At 48.1% G+C, this 23,895-nt stretch overlaps 1 protein-coding gene across 1 annotated transcript in view; it reads left to right on the top strand.

Annotated features, from left to right (window-relative positions):
- LOC119180563 (A disintegrin and metalloproteinase with thrombospondin motifs 18) overlaps nucleotides 1-23,895 on the top strand; it is a 151,840-nt gene that overhangs the window by 106,658 nt on the left and 21,287 nt on the right. Inside the window, exons 2-8 of the mRNA XM_037431664.2 lie at nucleotides 16,379-16,451; nucleotides 17,295-17,473; nucleotides 18,223-18,408; nucleotides 20,648-20,813; nucleotides 22,698-22,981; nucleotides 23,388-23,474; nucleotides 23,564-23,688. Of these exons, the coding sequence (XP_037287561.2) occupies nucleotides 16,379-16,451; nucleotides 17,295-17,473; nucleotides 18,223-18,408; nucleotides 20,648-20,813; nucleotides 22,698-22,981; nucleotides 23,388-23,474; nucleotides 23,564-23,688 (1,100 nt within the window). The remainder of the gene's footprint in view (nucleotides 1-16,378; nucleotides 16,452-17,294; nucleotides 17,474-18,222; nucleotides 18,409-20,647; nucleotides 20,814-22,697; nucleotides 22,982-23,387; nucleotides 23,475-23,563; nucleotides 23,689-23,895) is intronic.

Here is a 23,895-nt window from a genome sequence, read left to right as displayed (position 1 = left end):
TCCCTTGCGATGTCATTCATCCCCGTGGCGCTACCATGGAAAGTTCTTACAACATTCACCACGGCAAGATAGGTAAACACCCCGTCGGTCTCATAATCCTGCGCTGATCCTTACATCGCTTGAGCTATCGCCCGCGGAATAGTCTCGCGTATAAAACCGTGCAGTTCAAAACATTGCTTTGGATTTGTCGTTCGCAGCTCGCGTAACTGGCCACGCTCGCTCGCATGCTTACGAGTGCGTCTCACGTTCACACCGGCGACGCCCATACATAAGAAGCGGTGCGCCGGCGATCCGCAGCGGAAACGGGAACGTGGGATCAGCGAACCCGTTTGGGATTATACAGCGACAACGGGAACACACAACGCTCGCTGTAATCGCACGCCCGACCTCTGGGTCTGCTTGCACGTACGAGGCGACAAGCGGTGTACCCGCTGCACTGCACTGCGCCCAGCTAAATGGGCAAACCTGCAGTGCGTCCGCCCTTGAGCCGAGACAGCACTGTCTCTCGTTTAGCGCTGTTATTCTGACGCAGACTGTGCGCTCGTTCGCGCGCACGGAGATTAAAAGCGGAGGTATGAATGGTAAGTCGGTTTGTATAGAGCCAATGTGCTCGCCTTGCAAGTATGAGGTGGCGCTGACAGGCAGTCTTGATTGATATGTGGGCTTTAACGTGCCAAAACCACGATATGATTATGAGAGACGCCGTAGTGGAGGGCTCCGGAAATTTCGACCACCTGGGGTTCATTGACGTGCGCCCTAATCTGAGCACACGGGCCTACAGCATTTCCGCCTCCATCGGAAATGCAGCCGCCGCAACCGGGATTCGATCGCGTGACCTGCAGGTCAGCAGCCGAGTACCTTAGCCACTAGATAACCGCGGCGGGGCACATGCACTCCTTTGCGGTTGTCATTGCGTAATAATTGTAGAGAGAGAGAGAGAGACGCGACGGCGGCCCATGAGAACGTGCCGTCCTCGCTACTCATTAAGCGCAGAACACTTTAGTGGTCAGGGCTGTCGTAGTCTCTTGGCGTAACGCAGGCAGAACCAGTTAAATATATACACACACAAAAAAGGCAGCAAGCGGGAAAAAGAAAGAGGAAAAAGAGAAAAATGGCCCCGTATCTGCATGTTACACCACGAATGTCGTCGAAAGACTTTAGTCGTGCGTCAGGAGAGTGTGAACAAAATGTTTATTTGATGTTCTGCGCAAGAAAATCGGTGAATGGTAATCTGGAGGCGCTGCGTTAGAGTGCCTCGAGCGTGCAGCGGAGGCGAACGAGCGCATCAAGTCACGCCACACGTGAGACATGAGCGCTATCTGATAGTTACCTTGGAAAACGAAGCAACGCGGCGTGCGCGCCCGTCTCCGAGCCTATAAGGTGTAGAACGTGAGGCGGCGGGTAGGTGCCACCACCGTGTCGTCTTAGCAAAGCGTTGGAAACACTTGCCTTTTCGTACAAGCGTTGCATCGTCAGCGCAGCGTGATAAGCGCTACGGCCCTTAGAATTACTTATGTACGCATTTTCTGGTAAAAATACACCCATGCATGTATTGATGTGTTGTTATGGTGTCTGAGATATGCGCAATATTTTTTAATTGAAAATCACACAAGTATGAACGCTAAATCTTGAGCAGTAAGTATTGGTGGGCGCTGCCGCTGGGGTCAGCCGTTTGGAGTATCGTTTGACGCCGTTTAGGGTATCGTTAAGGGCGGACAAACAGACAAATGTACACACAGATAGACCAAAATTTTTGCGTCGAAGGTCCCCAAGAAAGACTACCGTCTTCAACTATCGTCTTTAAAAAGGAAACAGTAAGTCGCGCGCGTGTCTTTCTAAGTGATATCCCGGTAGGATCGATCGCTTTATCTTCACACGTAAACCACAGATCGCCCTTACTGCAGCTCCTCAGTAGTAAAAAGGAAAAAACAAAAGAAAGAAAAAGAAATGCACGTAATTAACTACATACTATATTTGAGCATATATGATCGCTAACCGGGGGCTCACCTTCTAATCTTTCTTTGCGTTGTCGAGAGTGCAAGTGCGCGCCAAAATTACGCGAATGCGCAGTTTTGTACCGGCACAGCAATGAAGGTACGCGTCTGGTGATTGAAGCATGACATATCGATAGTAGCGGTATATATAGCGCATGCGCAAACCAACCGTCGATTATCTTGCCTCAACAGTTATCTTTCACGCAGACCCCCACGCATGCCAGATTGATAGGTTCGCATATTGCATGCTGCAGCCGTTGTGCGCACATTTATTAGTAGGCGTTTGTAGTGTCCCGACTTCGTTCTTGCGTCCGTGTTTGCACATCCTGTCTTCTTTTAGAGTCGGAATACGTTCCAGCTAGCTCATCTCTTTCTTATCCTAAGTAATTTGACAACTTCACGGCCATGCGAGCTTTTCGGAAGTGGCCACTTCCGAGCGTATGCACAAGAAGCGCGCCATTGCGCAACTTCCCTCGGAAGCTGCACTTCCCGGCGACCTACAGCGAACCCGGCCCGTTTGTGTCTGTCGAGTTCCGCTGACCACGACGGTCACGCGCTGGCCACAATGCAACGCCAGCGGCGCGTCTTTGTTCTTCACCGCCCCCCTCCCCCTTCCTCCACGTTCTCGCCCACCTTCGTAATACTAAAACCACGCGGCCCTATGCGCCACGACGGCGCAGCTCGCTGCCGCTATGCAGTAGGGTTGACAGGTGGGCTAGTTGGAACAAATTCATAATGGAATAATTGGAAGCGCAAACCAACGGGACACAAGAGAAGAGACAAACAAGCGCAGACTGAAACTCCGTTTATTCAGAGAAGAAGTTATATACCAGAAAGATGAGAAAGGGAAACAACTGGGGAGAAGGTTCCACCTTGATCAGGTGTCGTCCAGAAACGATATTTCACAATCTAACAGTGATATAGACGGTGAACTAACACAACTATCAATATTCTTTTTAATAAAAAAAGGCTTCCGCAATCTCTAGTTTTCGTGTTATGATGGCTGTATAAGATAGATGTGCGCGAAAAATCAGGTACGCAGCCACACTTTTTGCATTGGGCGGACAAATGTAAACCCGGGGCTGATTTCAGCGCGTTGTAGTGTTCTCGCAGGCGAATATTCAAGCAGCGCCGCTAATCGTCTGCTAATCCGCTGATCGTCCGCTGCCGCTAATCGTCCTGCTGCCCGGCGCGAAGTCGCCGGTTCGACTCCCTACTACAGCATGTGTTACAGCTCGTGTTGTCAGGGAGATACTAAGCCGGCGAAATTCTGGGGCGCATCAAAAGAACGATAAGCCATACCAACTGGCCTCCGTCTAATTCTTCTGGTCACCGAACAATAATTGCTATCCATCTAGCGCGTATATTTGCTTTCCTTCCCGCTACGCACCCGATGCCTCACTGTCAAAACAGCGCAAGCTTGTTCGCGAGCTAAGTGCACCGAAAGAGCAGCGACAACATCGAGATACTGCACGCAAGCGATAGGACGATTATTGTCTGACAACATGATAAGGCAGGACCGGCGAATGTTTGACCAAACTTTCTCGCCACTCGCCTATGCCGCCTCCCTTCACTCTAAGCCAAAAGGGAGCAACAGGGGTATAGGGGTTGCTCCTTTCAGGGAGCAATTGCATTGCCACTCCCATTACTCCCCTAAAAGAAGTAACTGCAGAGGAAGGAACCGTTGCTCTCCTTTCAGTTCCTCCTTCGGGGGATTAACAGTTACTCCCTCCAGTTCCTCCCTGCGGACCAACAGTTACTCCCACCAGCTGCTCCCTGCGGACCAACCATTACTCCCACCAGTTGCTCTTCTAAGAGCAACAGTTACTCCTTACCGTTCCTCCCACGTGTTCGCAGTTACTCTCTGAAAACCAACTGCACATGCTTCCAGTTACTCCTTGGGGAAATGACTATTTATCTCGAGTATGCCTGTCACACGCTTAATACATGGCGAGAGCTCCTTGGAAGAGCACTGCTTGGGTGCTTCTAACACAAAAAGTGGACAATATTGAAAGGAAAATAAATGCTTTATTGTTCTTTTTATGAGGCAGGACCGGCGAATGTTTGACCAAACTTTCTCGCCACTCGCCTATGCCGCCTGCCTCCCTTGGCTGACGGAGCCCTGCACGGCATTACGGGTGCGGTGTGTAGATTCAGATGGCTCCCTCAATCCTTTCAGCAACTGCAGGTAGCTGAACGGAGCGTGTGCAGTCAACGGGGGCCATCGGCCTTCCCGTGTTGACTTCCGGAGCGGCGCCCACAGTGGCCGGCTGTTTCATTGTGCGGAGAACAAACACGCGGCCAGCGTTACCGCCTCGCATGCCCTTCCTGTGGCAGTGGACGCTGTTGCAACTTCCAGCGGAGTGTAGAGAGAGCCTCCTGCCTAGTTTCGTTTGCCTGTTTTACGGAGTGGTTTGAGTGCACACATGTTGGGATGTTAACCTTTGTGGTTTGTACCTTTAACAACAAAACGAACAGCGTTATGGTAGACCCATACGCATGAAAACGCTTGCTTTGGTACGTATATACGATGTAGATTGCGCTATATCACAAAAAGAAATAGATTTTCTTCAGAACGTGAGCACACGTGTTGTTCATGGTGCGTTGTGGCGATGATTACGTAGTTGTTAGGTGGATTCTGTTTTCTTTGTTTTGTATTTTTTCTCTTTTTTTTTGTCAGATACTGCCCAAGTATATATTGTGCGGTTCTAGCAAATAAATCTTGTTGTAAGTCAGTGCCGCTGTCTGTCTCCTTATTTCTTTTGTCCCTCGTTATTAGCCCTGTTTTTTATGTGAATGATGTCTCATTATTTTTTTATTAATTTACATCGCGATATATAAAAACAAGAAAGCATCGACCCAAGATGGCGGCGCGCAGACGTATTGACTTCACTGAACCGGGCCGCCATGTTGGAGCACTGTGTAGAATCGAGGGATGTGGCGTTTGCAATATGTCGCATTCATAAGCGTGCGCATGGTGAGGCAGGGGGGGGGGGGGGAAGGGAGCGGCTGTCCTCTGGTCACTAAGAGGGGTGCGCGAAGACCGCCCCATTTATTGAGATAATAGGGGAGGGAGACGTTGAGACTCAGGGGGCACATAATAGAGAGGAAGGCGCTGCGATAAACTTCGCCACCCCCACCCCCACCCCCCGAAAGGGAGTACTGTGCACGCCAATGGTTACACTGATGTTACATCGAAACATCAAAACGTCACACGCGGGTCCTTTTGTAATTCACGGGTGCACACATAGCGTTCCCGCCACGTCGTTGTCACATAAAAGAGGCTTGACCGAAACTCGATTGTCATCAAAGCCGCCATTGTGGAGTACGTTCACAAGCTGCGTGAAACGCCATCGCATGCAGGTTGATTGTATATGTATATATTTTTTTCGTTTCCGTCTTAATTACCCATTGTTGTTAAGGTTTAACGTCCCAAAACCACCGCATGACTATTTCCGGGCTCCGGGAACTTCGACCACCTGGAGCTGTTTAACGGGCGCCTAAATCCAAGCACACGAGCCTGGAGCATTTTCGCCTTCATTGGAGATGCAGCCGTCGCGGGAGTCGATCCCTTGACCTTCGGGCCAGAAGCCAAGCGCACCCTAGCCACTGATCCACCGAGGCGAACAAACGAATTAAGGTAATCGTGAACTTACAGCGCAACACCAGAAAAAAATACAGGACAGGGAAGGAGCAAAAGAGAAAGAAAAGACGGCGCTGTTTTTTTCTGGTGTTGCGCTGTAAGTAAGTTCACGATGGATCCTAACCAACTGGCCCAACTTACCGTCTTACTGGAATTCAAGTAAACCTGCTATTATTGCGCGGTAATTGTACAAACAACACCATTGCGCGTGCCTGTCGAAACACGGTACATGTCGGTAACAAATACCGACTTCCGACTGGCTGTGCCCTCGCGATCTCCGACGTCAGCGTAGCTCTAGCCGACTGGGCTGGCCCTACGCCATTTCCTGACGCCAATCTTCGACGGCAGCGTAGCTCTGGCCTACTGGACTTGCCCTACGCCATCTCCTGACGCCGATCTTCGACGACAGCGTAGCTCTGGCCTACTGGACTTGCCCTACGCCATCTCCTGACGCCGATCTTCGACGACAGCGTAGCTCTGGCCTACTGGACTTGCCCTACGCCATCTCCTGACGCCGATATTCGACGACAGCTTGGCTCTGGCCTACTGGACTTGCCCTATACGCCATCTCCTGACGCCGACAAGAGCTCTCGCCAGTGGTGCCCCGTCCTCGGACTCCTGTAACCGTGTCCATCTTTCCAGTCTTCTCCTTACTTCCGTCGTTTGCTGTCCCTGCGCCTCGCTTTCTCCTTCCTCTCTCTCTACATATACCTTTTAATCCTATCCTTTTAATCCCTCCTTATACCCCCATACCTTGTGAGCTACTGCTGAGGTGTCGCACCTGATGCAGACAGTTACGGAGCTCACTTTTCTCTTCTCTTCACTTAAAATCACTTTTCAAAAAGCTATCGACACATACAGCTACGATATCGCCGAGTTGAAGGTGGAGTTATATTGCATGCTAAATGAAGCGTTAATAGCAACTCAAATCCATGTCGAAGGAACCGCAGAAGCGTCTGTCACGTCTCCTCTCGATTCTTTCCTCCCTTACCTGTCCAACAACCGAACTCGGGTAATAGAATGGGAGGCGTTGCCCATGTCGTACCAGATAATCGCCTTCCTGAAAAGACGACAGGACGCCGAGGCGTCATTCATCTATCACTTCACCTGCCAAATCCACGGTGGCCGCACTCGGGCCAATGCAAACGGCAAAAAAAAAAAAAAGGCCCCCAGACAAACGAGACTTGTTCGAGCACAAAAAGAAAAGAACAAGGAGAAAAGGAAGAGCGCGTAAACCAGGTCAGCTGTTCAGGCGCGAACAGGCGTCTATACAGCAAACGAGAACATTTTTTTTTTCTTAATTTTATACGCTGTCTCATTTTCACCTATAGTCGTGCAGTCTATAGCCGCTACGCGGAAGAACCAGAAGCGGGCGTAATACAGCTGTAGGGCAGTGCGCCAGAAAGTGATAGCTGACGTGACGGATGCCTGCCCCGAAAATAACAAAGACGGATGCAAAGCCCTTTTCGTTCGGCATCGACTTGACTGAACGGGCGCTTGACGATGTCGGCGTCTCAATTCTCGCCGCGTCGTGATTCGCTTCCCGATTTCTGGTCGTAAGTGCGGTGGTACAGTTTAGAGATGTGTCGATCACACCTTCCGCGCCGTCGCTTTAATGAAAGATCGCCGGAAACTCCTCCCATGAGCATCGATAAGATGTAGACAGAGGGAAGTTGGGACATGATGACTTTAAAGAGGGTCAGCAGCTCGACTGGTGCGGGCGGGGAGTATGGAGGACGGAGGGCATTCCGCACTGAAAACATCTCTCTAAATTACGTTAGATTACGATAGATAGATAGATAGATAGATAGATAGATAGATAGATAGATAGATAGATAGATAGATAGATAGATAGATAGATAGATAGATAGATAGATAGATAGATAGATAGATAGATAGATAGATAGATAGATAGATAGATAGATAGATAGATAGATAGATAGATAGATAGATAGATAGATAGATAGATAGATAGATAGATAGATAGATAGATAGATAGATAGATAGATAGATAGATAGATAGATAGATAGATAGATAGATAGATAGATAGATAGATAGATAGATAGATAGATAGATAGATAGATAGATAGATAGATCGATCGATCGATCGATCGATCTAGGGCTTTAACACCGTGAACAGAAAGAAAGAACCGTAGTAGCCTCTTTAATGAAGGCAGAAGGCGAAACTTTTCCAGTGCTTATCTAACACGACCGTGTCACGAAGCTGCGACCAGAACGCAGAGACATCGTGGAAAGTGGGCGAACGACACAGGGAGAATCGTTAATGCAGTAATGAACATAGTTTTCGGGGATGACACCCGAAGGGTACGTCGCTAATGTTATAGGTTTCTTGTTGTCCAGGGCTCCTCTGGCTATTATATAGATCCAGCCTATTCAGACGACCCGTCCATCTGCAAAGAGGACGGCGAACGATAGGCAGACGCTCACAAGCTACGTCATTCGACCAGACATGCTGGCCGTCTAGACACGCGAGCTTTAATGCGCGCCGTTCATTTGTCAAGTCCTTGCACGCACGCGATGCGGCAGAAGGCGCGGTCTCACGCACACGCACATATGCAGATCAGTGGCGCTACAGGGTCCAGTCTGCTTTGCTCTCGAGTGGCCTTGCACCGTTGTCGGGAATGGCCCTCAGCCGGCATCCATCAGTTGAGCTAATCCGGCAGTACACGCCTCAACTATCGCGGACTCCGTGACGTAACACGACCTCCTACGCCTTTCACGTCTGCACGGCCTTTGGCGGCGCGGGCATCCGATCGTTCGTCCTGGCGATCGTCTGCAAACGATCGTCTGCAAACGATACAGACGGAGCTCGAGGCTTCGCTGAAGTCAGCTTTAGAAAAGAATTAAGGCCGCGTTCACTCTTGACACGCGGCCGCGACTCGCTGACGTAATCGTCCTAATGAGCCTGGCGAAACACTGTCGGCTGTGGGTGTGCGTGCTGTATATGCCTAATTGGCACACTGCATCAATGAAAAGCCTATAGCCATCGTCGTAACCATATAGCACATGAAAATGCACAAAATTTGTTAAACTGACCACCATTGGCATGTAGGAGGTCTAGCTAGTACTGAGTCTAATTAAGTATGCATTTACGTGAACAAATTGGGTTAAAAGCTGAAATTTATAAGTGCACTTCAATGAAAAAAAGAACAAACAGTAAAAAATACAGAATATAAACATTTACACGAGTAATTGCAATGTCGTATAATTGTTACGTGCATTAAATTGATCTGAGTTGTACAACAGAAATAAATACAGCAACATCGGCTGATAACATCTATAACATAAAAACAGCAATAGATCAATCATGCTAAAGTACTACGCGAAGAAACTTCGAGTGACACGAGCATTAAAGCAGCTGGTGACATGAGAACACTGGCAGGCGTTTTAGGATCATAATCATATGTACAAAGGCTGATTTAGCAAAAAGTCAACGAGTGTCTGGCTAACACTAAGGATATCACAGGCAAGGCACTCGTATTCCACTCCAATCGTTTCCGATTGACACTTAAGTCACTTGATGCCTTCTTGATTCATACTACATGTGCTCCCTGGATTCACTTTCGATTCATTTTCATGTAATTTGATTCACTTTAAGTTTACTTTGACTTATTGATGGAAAGAAGACTATAGCTATCATTGGGCCTACACCTTAATGCTCCTCCTGCCCCGCCGCGGTGGTCTAGTGACTAGTGGCTGCATGCTGACCCGCAGGTCGCGGGATCGAATCCTGGCTTCGGCGGCTGCATTTCTGATGGAGGCGTCAATGTTGTAGGCACATGTACTCAGATTTGGGTGCACGTTAAAGAACCCCTTCGGGTGGTCGAAGTTTCCGGAGCCCTCCACTATATGGCGTCTCTCATAATCACATGGTGGTTTTGGGGCGTTAAAGCCCACATATCAATCATTAACGTTCCTTTTGTTTCACGGCCTGGAACTATATAAGCAGACAGGAACATCCTGAATTTCTTATGCGATACCTTCGTAATATACTTCACATATGCAGGAAGTTTCGCGTGCTCGTGCGTGTGTGCTCATCAGCACGGAAGCTAACCCGCTTGCAGCGCAGCATACAGCTTCGAAGCTGAGCGTGGTGGTGACGGTCCCCGCGTCCCACGCAGAGAGCGTCGGATGCTCGAGCAACGTATACCGACCCGGCATATGTAGCACATTGTCGAAAGCTTCAGAGGCGTCGGCGCCGTCACGGCGTGTCCGTCAATCGCCGCGCCTGCGCTGGCACCGATCAAGCACAGCAGGCGAGCATGGCTCACGCTGAAAAGAAGAAGGCGCAACAGAATCGAAAGTTGGGCTAGTTGGATATGCATGGTATAACTATCAGTTAAAGCGCACGAAAACAGACAGGAAGAGAGGACAAGCGCTTTCCTGTCTGTTTTCGTGCGCTTTAACTGATAGTTATACCAAAGAAGGCGCGTAGACTCAAACCGGGGAAACCTAAGCTTCATAATGGAATATCTGGAAGCGCAAACCAACGGGACACAAGAGAAGAGACAAGCCAACTAGCCCGCCTCTCAGCCCTTCTGCGAAACCTAAGCGTAGGGCCACTTTTTATTTCCTTGTCGAGAATAATGAGAGGCTTTTAGATACCCATCAGAGAGCAGTTGTACCGCTTCGCATCAAGTTTTGTTGCCTTCAAGATAAGTGTTTAGGTTGTAGGCTGGCCGTCCATAGGCGTGTGTAGGGGTGTTCATTAGAAGAAGGGTGGAAGGGGCAATGGTTTCAACTGTTTCAGGTTTCAACTAATGTTCCTCACGTTATCTGGCGAATCCTATGGGGTAGGGTTCATTCGGTGCAATGACTTCGTGCCTGCGGTAATTAGACATCTCGAAGGTATCGAAGGCCACGCTGCATTCTCGTGCGCTTTCGAGGCTTGGCGCGCCACACTGAGTAGAGACGACTTGCGAGGATGTACACACATTCGTACGCGCTATTGGACGCACACTGTGTGCAGCCGTGGCCGCAAGCGCGAACCCTTAAGCAATGCCACCTAAAAAAAAAGTTCGTTCAAGAGGGCGCTGCCTTAAGGCGCAATATCCACAAGAACGGAACTTGTATTGCAGCAGAGCTGTTATGGGTCGAGGTTCTCTGTGTGTCGTAGGCAAACAATCATCATCATCATTAACCGGCAAACACTCAGTCATTGTCCCAAGAGCTTGGTACGGATGGTTACAAAGAGTAGCCAGAACTTGCCCGCCAGCCGTGCAGTGAAGTTTCCTTGCGCGACTTAATGCAACCAGCACTAATGTTTTGAAAGTTCATTGGACTAAAGGCCAAGGAAGAACAAGATGCATTGCGCATTGGACAAATTGAGCCTTTCATAATCGCTGTGTCTTTCCGTCACATCAGTGCGCTGCGTACGACTGCAGACGACCGCTTCCGTGAAGGCACTACGATGTTGGTCGGCTCGTTCCCCCCGCCACGTTCTATAGGACCAACGTCTCAGGTATTAGTTATAACTTTGCTCGAAATGGGCACCAGCAAAAAGAAATTGCGCACACATTTCGAGCATCCGATTTGCCTCTTATGTAGAAATTTAATATAACTTATCTCAATATAATTACCTTCTAATTTGCACGCTAATTACAAACAATTACAACGCAGCGTTATTACTTCATCTTATCTCTTGGACTGTAATATCGAGTGCATCGGAATCGTGTAGTGCCCATTTGACACATTCGCAGACAGTCCGTCACGATTCGTGCCTAAAAGGGGGGGGGGGGTGAAACCACGCTCTGAACGCGTTGTTCAGTGACTTTCAAGGCCGGTCGAACGTGGACCGCGCGCTGACATTCTCGCATTCGGACAATGGAACGGTCACCGCCTTGTCGACCCGCAAGCACACTCCGTCTCACTCTGATCGTTGCTCCGATAGAAAGTGACGTCCACGCGGCTGAACGATCGTCAAGAGGGCGCCGCTTCCTGACACTTCTTGACAAGTGGAAGGTTTTTTTCTTCGAAGCATCAACAGGCGCGCCAACGGGTTATCACAGTATTACGAGCTATACATAAGGGCACCGAATAGGCTGGTGGGCGCAAATGGATTATCCCTCTGCGTCACGAGCAGCGTGCAAGGACAGAATTCAGACTCGAAGGACAGCTGGCGGGCGTTCTTGGCGTGCTCGCGACGTATAAACGCCTCTAACAAGCAATGCCAATACAGCATAGAAGCCTCGTATCATCAGTCATATCAGCCCACCAAGCTTATAAAACAGGCTATTAGGCTTTGCTACAATCCCAACTATATAATCTTCTGTGCACGAACTCGCAGGTCTATAGTAACTGAAGTACACACTATCAACTGCACTCCAGATCTGAGTGCGTATACCAGGCGCAAAATGTAGTAAATAAACAACACACACGAGCTTGTTTACTTTGCCTGAATGTTCCCAGTAACTGGAATTATTCATCTGTTAATTCCGTGGTGTTGTTTTGTCAAAGTCTTCCTGTGTTTTGGTGTTGCTTCTGCTCTGTGACGAAATTTCCCGTGTACATGCTGTTTACCATGCATGCACTTATTTCTATTGGGGCTTTTGAATTTCCTGTTATATTTTTTTTTACTTCCGTAGTCCCATCTTCTACTACGGTATAATTTTTTTTTATCGTTTGCCACGTGTTATACTGACGAGAAGGTCGCGGGATCGAATGCCGCCGCAACGGCCACAATTATTTAGATGGAGGCGAAACGCTATAAATGTCCATGAACTTAGATTTAGGTACACATTAAATGGCAGCACGTGACCGAAATTTCCGGATTTTCAGATGCTAGTAATTACTGGGGTTTCACGCCCCCGAGCTATACGATATGACCACGAGATAGAGGCGCCGTATATAGTGGAGGGCTCCAGAAACTTTGACCATGCATCTGGTGTTCTTTCATGTGCATCTATGTCCAAGTAAACAGGCCTCTATAGCATATAGACTGTTGAAATACGGACAGGATGCGATGCCGTGACCTTCGAGTCAGCAGACAAGCATCATAACCCCTAAAACACTGCGGCGGGCGCGGAAGCTCGGCCTCTCCTCATAACGCCATCACAGAAATCTAAATGCGGTATCCAGGAACGGCACTTGTTTACGGATGCGATGAGAACTTTTCGGTGCCAAAAATCGCCGGGTTGGCCGAGACCCCCCTTTTCTTTTTCATTACTTGCAACGCATTTCGCGGCGAACCTTAAATAGCCCCCTGCAGCTCACAAACCAAGCGCAAACTTCAAATGCGAGCTGGGATAATATTAATACCTCCCGCTGGCCCGGGTTCAAATCTAAATGTACTCAACAGCGGCCAAGAAATGAACGGGCCCAATATTCGGGCCACCTCACAATCTTGGCCACGGAAACAGCGAGCGCGTCTTAATTGTTTGCTCGCCCCGCCGTGGTGGTCTAGTGACTATAAGGTACTCGGCTGCTGACCCGCAGGTCGCGGGTTCGAATCCCGGCTGTGGCGGCTGCATTTCCGATGGAGGCGGAAATGTTGTAGGCCCGTGTGCTCAGATTTGGGTGCACGTTAAAGAACCCCAGGTGGTCTAAATTTCCGGAGCTCTCCACTACGGCGTCTCTCATAATCATATGGTGGTTCCGAAATCATTGATTGCATTCTGGGTCAACATTGCCAAGTAGCTGGAGAGACAGCTGGTGTCCTCAATGAATGACCTGACCTGCCAATATGGGTATTGGCCACCGACAACAAAGCATTTGGTTTTTCGCATTCGTATAACGTTAAATCTACCGCCCCTGCTTTTCATTGAAAAAAAAAAAGTGGAATCTGTCGCACGCACCCTTTTTGTTTATTTTTTTTTCAAAAGCTCGAAATCCTTTATCACTGCTCCTTCTGTTGGCCGACCGGAAGCAGCGCCGGCACCGATTTGACAGCTTCTGCGGAAGTATAAGTGAACTCACGACACAATGTACCTTTCACACACGCGGACTTCGGCGATCCACAAACTTAACGGCAACAGCCACGATTCCGCCCGTCAACCGACTATAACGATTGCGCCGGGCGTCGTGCCAGTGCCGTGCGCGCCCACTATTGTCGTCGAAAGACCTCTTTATTTCTTCCTGCTAAGCCTAATGGCTACGGCGTGGTCGAGGTGACCACGCCCCCGTTATTTCACTCTGCAAGAAGCCACAGAGAAAACTGTACAGCAAGGTTGTGCAATATTGCGCGGCCGCGGAATTACCGACATCATTTACGCGCTTTCTGAATTTCACAACAGTGCATAAGAAAGCAGGGTCTAATAAAATGAAATAATCAAAAGGTGTCATACAACGCCCGAGCTGATGAAACGAACAGAGAGAGAAAATTTATTGACAGAAAGGTCGGCCTGAGGTATACAGTTTGCTCTGGCCTGACGCTACTCCAAACTTGGAAAGGGTGACCGAGGAGCGACAGAGCGACGAATGACGATGGTGAAATAAAGAGATGAGACTACGGTCTTGTTAAGCTGGAATAACTCTAAAAACGTCCTTTCGATAAAGTTGAAAGGACTTAATGTGGACGAAAAATCACCCTTTCTGTCGGTGGCATCTGAACCCGAAACCTTCCAATCCGCACCTGCAACATTTCGGCGGAAAGGGTGATTTACTGTCCACGTTAATTCCTTCAGACCTAATCGAATATCTTTACACGACAGTTACAGGAAAACCCCTTTGCTATACTTGGTCTATTCGTTTGTTCGTTTCATTAGTTAATTTTGTACGAAAGACGACTTTGTACGAAAGACGACTTTGTACGAAAGACGATTTTGTAAAAAGACGACCACAAAAGGGTCACGGAGACAAGTTAAGCGCCCGTACTGTCTATTTGTCTTTTCTGCAGTACTATTCTGTTTTTCGCTGTCTCCTATTATTATTAATATACACGCACAGAATAGCCCAAGAACTGACGTAGCGCGTAGAATATGAGAGACACAGGACAAGGGAAGGGGCAGAGGAAAACGCTTAGGAAGCGTACATATATATGAAACAGATGAAAAACCCTCAATTGCCATCATGCGCTGGTCAAGAAACTTCAGTCCTTGCAGAAAGCCCCCCCCCCCCCCCTCATGTTGAGCCAGTAAGGCCTCAGAAGCTTGCCGTAGTGCCTTATCTACATGAAATATCCCACATCTTGAAAAAGTTTGGGGAGTGGGCCAATGTAAAGGTGGTCTTTTCTGCCCCGAAAAAGCTCTCGTACTTGTGTATGAAGGTTGTTTCACTCGCAAAACCAGGATGTTCTAAAAAGCACATAACGCTGTTTGTCACGTGCGCAGAAAATGTAATCTATCAGATACATCTATCATGCGGCAAGCACTACACATAGGACAAACTGGCCGGCGTATTAATGACCGGCTCCGTGAACACGCTTTTAACGTGAGAAATGGTCGCGATGGTTTCAAGTTGGCACTGCATCGCAGCATGTGTGGCTGCAAATCACTTTTTCATGGTAGAGTGATTTCTGTTTTTATCTATACAGGTAGAAACAGAAATAAAGTGACAAGGTAGATTATTGAAGCAGAGAGGATTAATAGATTATGGCTGAACTGCGTTAGCACGTCTTCTCTCGGTCTTTGTAAAAAAGAATTGTCCTTCCTGAGGTTGTAAGTTTTTCGCACCATGGCAATTGAGGGTATTTCATCTGTTGTTTTTTTTTCGTGAGCGTATATGTACGCTGTTGGAAGTAAGCTCTCCCCTTTGTCCCTTCTTTTGTCCCGTGTCTTTCATATTGTACGCGCTACGCAATTAATTATGTCTTACCAACACGCCCAACTTCATGCTCTAGCCCAAGTACTACAGTATAGGTATATTTCTGCAATACAAGGACACCTCACAGGTCTTCGACGCATGGTGGTGTGGCCTTTAGTGCGCAAATAGCGGTATGCACTATGCAAAAACTCACCTGGCTTAGGGCACTTTTGTTCCCGAAAGAATGGTCCGCTGCGTAATGGTGTACCATGTTCTACTGCACGATCTAACTGCGTGGTCGTTATGATGTGGTACCATGACAGCTGAGCCATGCTCAGCAGCATTACATGCTTGCGAAAATGCTGTCAGTATAGCTTCCGCAACACTGCACCGATTTACCCAGCCGGAGCAGCTATAGCTGGTGCGCGCGCTGTTGTCATTTGTGGGCATTCACCGCACCAGTGGCATTGATGTGGCGCAATCGTGATCTCTTTGTGTCATTGTTAGCTGCAGCCGCACTGCCTCCCGTGTGCGCTGCGCTCACCTTTCTGATCTCTCTACTTCGGCGTTGTTTGAATCAAGGGGTGCACGATTTTTCAGTTTTCCGGTGAAATATACAATTCAACGCTCTTCGGTGGCAGTATTCAGCTGTCTACAAATTACGGCAACACCGTACAGAGTTTTCCGCAGTTTGCGTAGCAGGACCTCCGACTATATGTTTACTTGACCTCCTTTTTTTCTTTGTTCCTCATAAAAGATTAGAAAAATGTTAGCATCAGGCGATGATGCTGGCTATCAGGCTGCACAAGAGAGCAATAATATCACTGGTAACTGCTCATTTATAAGCAAGTCTCAGGGCAACATAGATCACAGACGCCGTTGAAGTCCTTTAGCACACAGATTGAATTCTTGATTTTAAATGTTTTTTCAGCACACACTTGAAATGTTTCCTATACACTTACGGAGCTCAAGTATTAGCGTGTTCACGTTTTTTGCTAGAATCTAATGACGCCACTGTTTTTCTTTTCATACTTGTTGCAGTTGGAGGCCCAATTCATCAACCAAGTCGTTGCCAAAGTAGAGAAACTACTCATGGTCGGGTCGGGGAATACAGGTGAGGACAGCGTTGCACTTGGCGCGTTCGTCATCTTTATGCAGGTACAGAATCACCACTGTGAGTCGAACAGGTTGAAAGTAGAATCCGTGCCACTTAGAGCTGCAACCGTGATGACATAAGAAACTTTAACACTTACAAGGCCTTTCTCTTTGTAGCAGACATTGGAAAACGACTTGAACTGTACGAGTCGTGGTGAAGGACGCTGACCGCAGTACTGGAAACCAGACGGAAGCCGCAGATTTCGGCCTCTGAGAATGCTGGGGAAGGTTTATGAGCACCGTGGACTTGGCTAATTAGTAATTATTAATTTGGTTACAGCGCAAAAAAGGCAAAAGCTATAAAGGCGAAGGCGCCTCCATGACGGGTCTTGTTCACGCTGTCGCAAAAATAACGTTTATGTCGAAAGTGGGCGGAAAGGAGGTGGGAGGTATCGTTGGACTGGCCAGTGCAGGAACGGTCTATAGCGAAGCCAACTATACCATCACATGGAAACCTCGACAGCCGGCTGTTAACCTGTCTCTTCCCACGTGCCATACCACAGACGCAGCTCTGCCGGCAGGCCCTTGTCTTTGGGGGGGGGGGGGGGGGGGACTCGTGTTGCATTGCGGCTGGGAAAAGAAGGGGCGGTGGAGATTGTGTAGCTTGTGTAGGGGCACTTGCTTGTGTGGCTTGAGGGGGGGGGGGGGGGGGCAACTGCCCCTTATGCACACCCTTGCCGACGTCTATGTGCTTTGCCATGCTTCCTTTTTTCTACTTCTTTTCCTCCAGCGTGTTCTTGTGCAGAAACACAGGGGTTTGCCCACTTCAGAGGTTACAGCGAACCAATCATCGTCGTTACAGAATCGCTACAGTACGAGGTGTTCGAGCCCCACGTGGACCTCAGGCCCGCGACGCGCAAGCGCCGTCGGAAAAGGCGGCGACGGCGGCGACATCTGGAGGAAGGCAGCGGCGGCGACAGTGCTGACCTGAGCCTCGAGCTGCCCGCTTTTGGACAGACGCTGAGGCTGGATCTCGGACAGGTATTACGTCTGCATACACTTGAGGAAGAATCGAGGAAGAATTTAAGTTGCGCAAACAAGGTCACGAGTACTGACGTGTTGCGCAAAATACAAAGGAAAGTGCAGACAAGGCAGTGCGCTCTGGCCTGTCATACCGTTTTTTTTTTTAGCTTGCGCAACACGTTAATAGCTCATTATCAAGCAGGCAGTATGTATGGTGGACGCAAGTGAACTACATAACACGAACGCAGACTATTAGCTGAGAGGTATCAATGTGGCAAATACTGGATTTTCTTTCGCGATGAATCCCTGCCACTCAAGTCAAGCAACCTTTTGTAGCTTTAAAAAGTTTTCTTTAAATGCGTGTGATTTAAATTGTGTACGTTCATTACAACGTAGCTCCTCTATCTTTCAGTAATGCACCTGTAGCATGAGGGGGGAGGGGGGGGGACGTTTATGCTGAACGCTCTACGTCTGATTTCCGGTTGTGTATAAAGTTCGAATAGAGACCGTGTGCGGCCATTATTCACGAGACGTTTTGAAATCCTATATAACCTGTCACCGCGGCTCGAAAACGTGCGAATTACACTCAAAGCGAATTACACTCAAATTGCAGAACAGAACTACACAAGACATCGAAACATAACATGCGGACGATACAACGTACATATGACACGCTTCGACAACTCAAAGTGCCATAGGAGTTTGAAACCAACAGTTATCATCCACGAACATGGCGTCCTAATTAGCAACGCCTCCTCGCCCCGTAGACCGAGGAGCTCATCTCGAGCCAGTTTCAAGTGGTGGAAGAAGGTGCCTCAAACAACAGCTCGGGGCGGCGCCGACGCAGAGACGTCACTTCCGGCGAGGACCTACCGGACGCCTCGTGCTTCTACCAGGGCCACGTGCGAGGGATCGCCCAGAGCAAGGCGGCGCTGTCCGTTTGTTCGGGCCTGGTAAGATCCTAATGCTTAGCCCATTCATTTTCGCCAAGGTATGCTCACTTCGAGTACTTAGGATATGTGCTGTCAATATAAAACGGATAATCTAAAATTTGTTGTGGGACAAGTCCTTTATCGCGGTGGAATATGATTCTACACCCACGTATTTCGTCGGCAGGAACACAAAATAGGCGATACCGCATGTTGCTGTTCAAGAGCCGCTGAACTCGCTCATGTACATACTTGTTTAATGAACGTACATATATGATATGGTCCTACAGTGCAAATGTAAGTGTGATGTTTGTGTTTATAGACCTAACTTCGAAGCCTTTTTTTTCTGTTTACAGGTTTCCATAAACCAAAAATCACGACATCACCGGATTTCACAGCTTGTTGAAATGAACGCAGCGTATAATCGTCAAAGCAGAACGATGTCTGCTTATCATGATTGTACAATCTTTTTTTTTGTTCCCACATTTGCTGTATTGTTTTCAGTAGCGACATCTAACAGTGGCCGCCCTTGTATACAACGGCGAACCTCAATTTATACTTGTCAGCCAGCGTTAATGGCTGTTGCCAGCCTGACAAGTCGACGTCTGGCGTACTTGCTTAAGCAACGTCAGTGCCTGTGTTGCCAATCATCATCACGTATACCGGCAGCCAAAGAGAGAGAGCTCGCAACGAGGAAGAAAAAAAAACGTGAATGTAGAGTTGGTCAAAGAATGACCGCGAAGATTTTCAGGGCTGTGACAGGCAGAGAGGCATACGTAAAAAGGGGGCGGGGGAATTTCACCTTATTTCGGGATTAGCATGACCTGGGAACTAGCCTGACCATGGGTAAAGGGTGCCAAAGATAATAAGAAAAATCAGAGTGCTCAGACGAGCAGATAGCCGTCAGTTTCGAATAATTACCAGCGCTTGTAGCGGCCCATTTCACTTCAAAAAGCGCATCAGTGATTTTGTTGCCTTGGGCATGCTATTGTTCTTTGTCGGCTAAGGTACCAGAATGTTTACTTTTGCGGACAGTCTACAATCTAAGTGGGTAATGCTATACGCTGGGCATATAGCTGACAGTTTAATGATGCACAGCATAGCGTAAAGTGAGCCGCATGGTATCGTAAAAACTGGAAAAAAAAGGCACGCTAGGCTGTTGGCCATTCTAGTGAATAATTATTCAGCTAGCTATATCAATATTTAGTTCTATTTCTTCGTAATGTACAAGAAAAAGAAGTACACTGCAGTTTTCTGCAGATCATCAGGGTTCATCAGGGGACATATTGCAATGTAAACTCGCGGCTTTTCCATCCCAGTGATTTAAGATATAGCAAAGTATTTGTTTTGTTTCATACTGGCTTTACTACTACTGAAGCCTTTTTTTTTTTGCGCATACAGTGCTGTAGACTCATAGTACTGTTTCATGCACTTAGTCATTGAGTTTATCCTCATTATAACAAAGTAAAATAGGGAACATAAATTAGTTCGTTATATCCGATATTTGTTGTAATGGTAAAAGTAAAGATCGGCTCTAACAAACCGGCAGTCTGGCTCGCGGGACAATAGTGGTCACAAAAACGCATGCACTACGCAGAACAAAATTTTCTGCAGCGCCTGCGCGTGAGACGACCTTCTTTACTTGAGCACTATAAGTCGCCAGGAGTTTCTCTAAACAGCTCCTCAGAGCCCTGGAAAATGGCCGCGACAACCCCACTGAATATTTACGCTTCTTTTATAACCACATTGTAATCTAGTGTATTTTATGTCACAATTACATTTTAAACAAGAGTGTAGTTTTGAATCGATTTTCAATGTATACTGAAACCTCATTATAACAAAGTTGCATCTCACAAAAATAGGTTCTTTATATCCCAAAATTCGTTATATAGGTATATTCTTAAAATTATATCTATTACATTACTATGTTTCATTTACTTCGTTATAACCAATATTTCATTATAGTCGGTTCGTTATATCGTAGTTCAAGTATATTCTGCTTTTTATGTCCATTATATAGTTTTGAGCCAAGCGCAAACCAAAGAAGTTCTTAGTTATGGCCGATATCGCGGCGGCTGTCACGTTTTCGGTTTTGTTACAAACCGTAAGTCGCCGAAATTGAGAGTGACCAACTAAGGTTCATGCTTACAATGCGCTATAAACGATAATTCACTATGCCAGTTATAGAAATGTCTGAGTAGCATAAAGAGTAGCATAAAGAGCAAACTACAGTGCGCTCACTTTCATTTCGACCTCGCGACAGAGGGGCCTGGTGGAGCTTCCCGGCGCGACCTACTTCGTGTACCCCCTCTACGCCCTGGCCAGCAGCGGCCACAGGGCGGGCGTCAGCGCCGGAGCCACCAATTCCACGTCGACGCCGCACATCCTGGCCAGGGCGGACACACACAAACACCTGCGATGCGGCCACTGTAAGTGTCAGAACTCCGTTATGCAGTCCTTCGCTCAGAAGCTCAATAGGCACAAATAACCTTTATAGTGAAAAAAAAGCGACTTTCTTTAAAGAACGCCTTTTCTTCAAATAACTTGCTCTAAGGCTCGTTTTAGTACATTCTTTATTACCTTCTGCAAGCTTTCACTGTGTTATCACTTACAAACAAGACTGTTTGTAACTAAGTTTTGATCTCTTGTACGGGCCAAGGAACGAATAGGAGAGATTGATTGATTCGTGGGGTTTAACGTACGAATAGGAGAGAGGGGAAAGACAGAGGTGTTAACCATTCAGTTCCAAATAAGCGGTATGCTACACTACGCCGAGGAAAAAAACAAAGACAAAACAAACAGAGGGACAAGTTGAATAAGCATAAGGCTCCCTGGTTACGGCGAGTGGAGACCCTGTTCTAGGGCTCCTCGGGCAACTTCCGCTAGCCGGGCCGGGCCATGGGTCAACAATTTGCTTCCCATGCCCAATTTGGCAAGTCGTGCCGCGACGGCTGTGGCTGGGAATCAAACACCCAGTCACGTGACTGCCGGGGTAAAAATTCAACAGCTATGCGGCTAGAGCGAGTTGAAACTACCGTAGATCCTATAGCCATCTGTGCTGCATTAGTCGCTTGTTCGTGCTTATTTGTTTTACTTCGAAATTCCATTTAGTTTACACTTATTTCGCCTCTCACGTTACACAGTAATCCAGAACAACCTGACCCGACGGTACGCTCGTATTAGCGCATTTACTTGCTTTTTGTTGCGTACACTATGACCTTTATTTCAAAAAATACTGTACCGTTAATTCCCGCTGAATATGTTTTTCACTAGACTTTATGGCAAGATTGGATTGGATAAACTTTTATTTGGTCCTCCAAAACACAGATCACTGTGTTCCGGGCAGCTCCGACGTGGGGACTGAGATGCCAAGCTCCTCAGCCGCCTCGCGGGCTTGGTGGACAGCCCAGAGCTGATCTGCCAGTGGCGCCAAAAAAAAAAAGCACGGAAGAGGGGGGGCAGCCGCATCCCCCCACACCACACTTAAAAATATTTTCGCGTTCCCCTGCTATGCTGACCACCCGTCTAAGAGTTAGCATAGCCGAAATACAACGGATGAGCCTTCCGCTTCCCTGCAACACAGAATGTTTACTTCTGAGGACAGTTTACTTCGGGGGGCACTCTCCGCACCCCGAGAGAGGAGCCCCCGCTTCCCCCTCACTCACTTATAAAAATCCTGACGTCACCCCTGCTTCATGGCGATGCAGATCCATGTGCAAATGCGTTCTCGCGCCTTACAAAATGTATCGTTCTAAGCAACCGATATGAGTTTACCGGCAACCAAAGAGGCGCCTTCGCGCGCGTTACCGTAAAAGACACACGGTGCATTTATTGAAGTACTCCGAGATAAATAGCGACGCTGCGTGATTACGCAGAACATCACGGCGACGGCGATTGTTAACTTGCAGCCGCTTTGTAATTGTTGCCGCGATGAGAAAAACATCAGCCCTAAAATATTTTTGTTTTCTCTCGGGCAACTTAGCGGATTTTTATCTGGTAGTACGATGCTTGAGATTAGTGCAAGCGTTATTTTTCTATTTGCATCATCGCTTCAGCCAATAAAATTCGCAGCACCTGTGCTGTATAATCTTATACATGCTTTCTTTTTTTCTTCTCTACATCTCTCCCTAGAGGAGCCGGTAGGCCAACATTGCCAACAACTAATATGCCAGCGGTGCATTTGAGTGATAGCGTCTACTTGAAAAGACGGTGTTCCGGAAGTAGCAGTATAGTATCAAGAACGCAATGCATCTCTGCTTTGGGCTCACATATAATGTATCCGTCGCTTCTTTCTCCTTTATTGCGCGGGATAGGCGAGAGAAGTTCACGGCCGGACAACGGAACACGTTCTGTCCGAGTGCCCGCCGGAGACTGGAAGTCCCGACGGAGGAGGAACAGGGCAAGGAGAAGGGTGGGGGGACCTTCGCCGTCCGCCAACAGCGGCGGCCGCAGGAGAAACCCCAGGGACGGGGGCGAGGCCCTGGTAGAGACCGCGGTGTTCGTGGACCAGGCGCTGTACCAGGCCATGTCCAGGGCATTCCCGGGCGAGGACACCGACCGGGAACTGGTCACATACGTCCTGACCATCATGAACGCGGTACGTCACGAAGGTCTGCTCGCAACCCGACCAGTCCTTATTATACAGACGTCGCATGCAGAGGCACAGCTGCGGAAATTTCTTTAGCGGGTGGCGGGTGGAGTTTCACTAGTTTTGATGGATGTTCGTGTGTGTGTTTGTATGTGCGCGTGTCTGCATGCACAGGCAAAGGTGAAAGATTTGGAGGGGGGTTGAACCTCTACCCCCTTTTCTGACTACACTAATGGTCGCACAGAACGTGCCACTGGGTCTGGTGCAGACCCCTTCCATAAAGCTTAAAATAAGTTTTAAAAAGTATTTATTTGCGGAAGGTACCTATTTACGGAATATATATGTATACATGACACTGAGCTGATATGATAAATGCTACTTCCTTACGGCGAACATTCACCTGTCCACCTTCCAGGTACAAATGCTCTTCAAGCACGAATCGTTAGGGAAGAACATCGACGTGACTGTCGTCGAGCTGGAAGTATTGAAACTCCAACCCAGGGTAAGTCGCTGCTGTCTGATGTCCATTCGGCGCTGGTGGCATGAACAGACCTTATTAATCGGGTTCGCGGCGTCGGTTATACGATACAGGACCTGAGCCCTTCGGAGAACATCGACACGTACCTGACAAACTTCTGCGTGTGGCAGCACCAAAGACGGAGGGCCGCCTCAGCCCAGGGCACGCCAAAATGGGACCACGCGCTCCTTTTATCAGGGTACGTGTCACAGTACACGCGTAGATAAGATAACGTAACCCTTACGTAGACTCCTCTGACGGGAGGAGTAATGTGTTGGTACTCGACAGGTTTATGCATGTCCTTTTCCAGCACGAAGATAACTATGCCAGCAATATACATACGCCGGCGAAAAATCTGTTTTTATAAAGATCCTCTCTCCCTCTCTCATGGTCAAATGTGGCTGTG

The sequence above is a fragment of the Rhipicephalus microplus genome, chromosome 10 (assembly GCF_043290135.1).
Source record: "Rhipicephalus microplus isolate Deutch F79 chromosome 10, USDA_Rmic, whole genome shotgun sequence".
In the NCBI taxonomy this organism is placed as follows: domain Eukaryota; kingdom Metazoa; phylum Arthropoda; class Arachnida; order Ixodida; family Ixodidae; genus Rhipicephalus; species Rhipicephalus microplus.
This window is presented reverse-complemented; position numbering and strand designations above follow the sequence as displayed.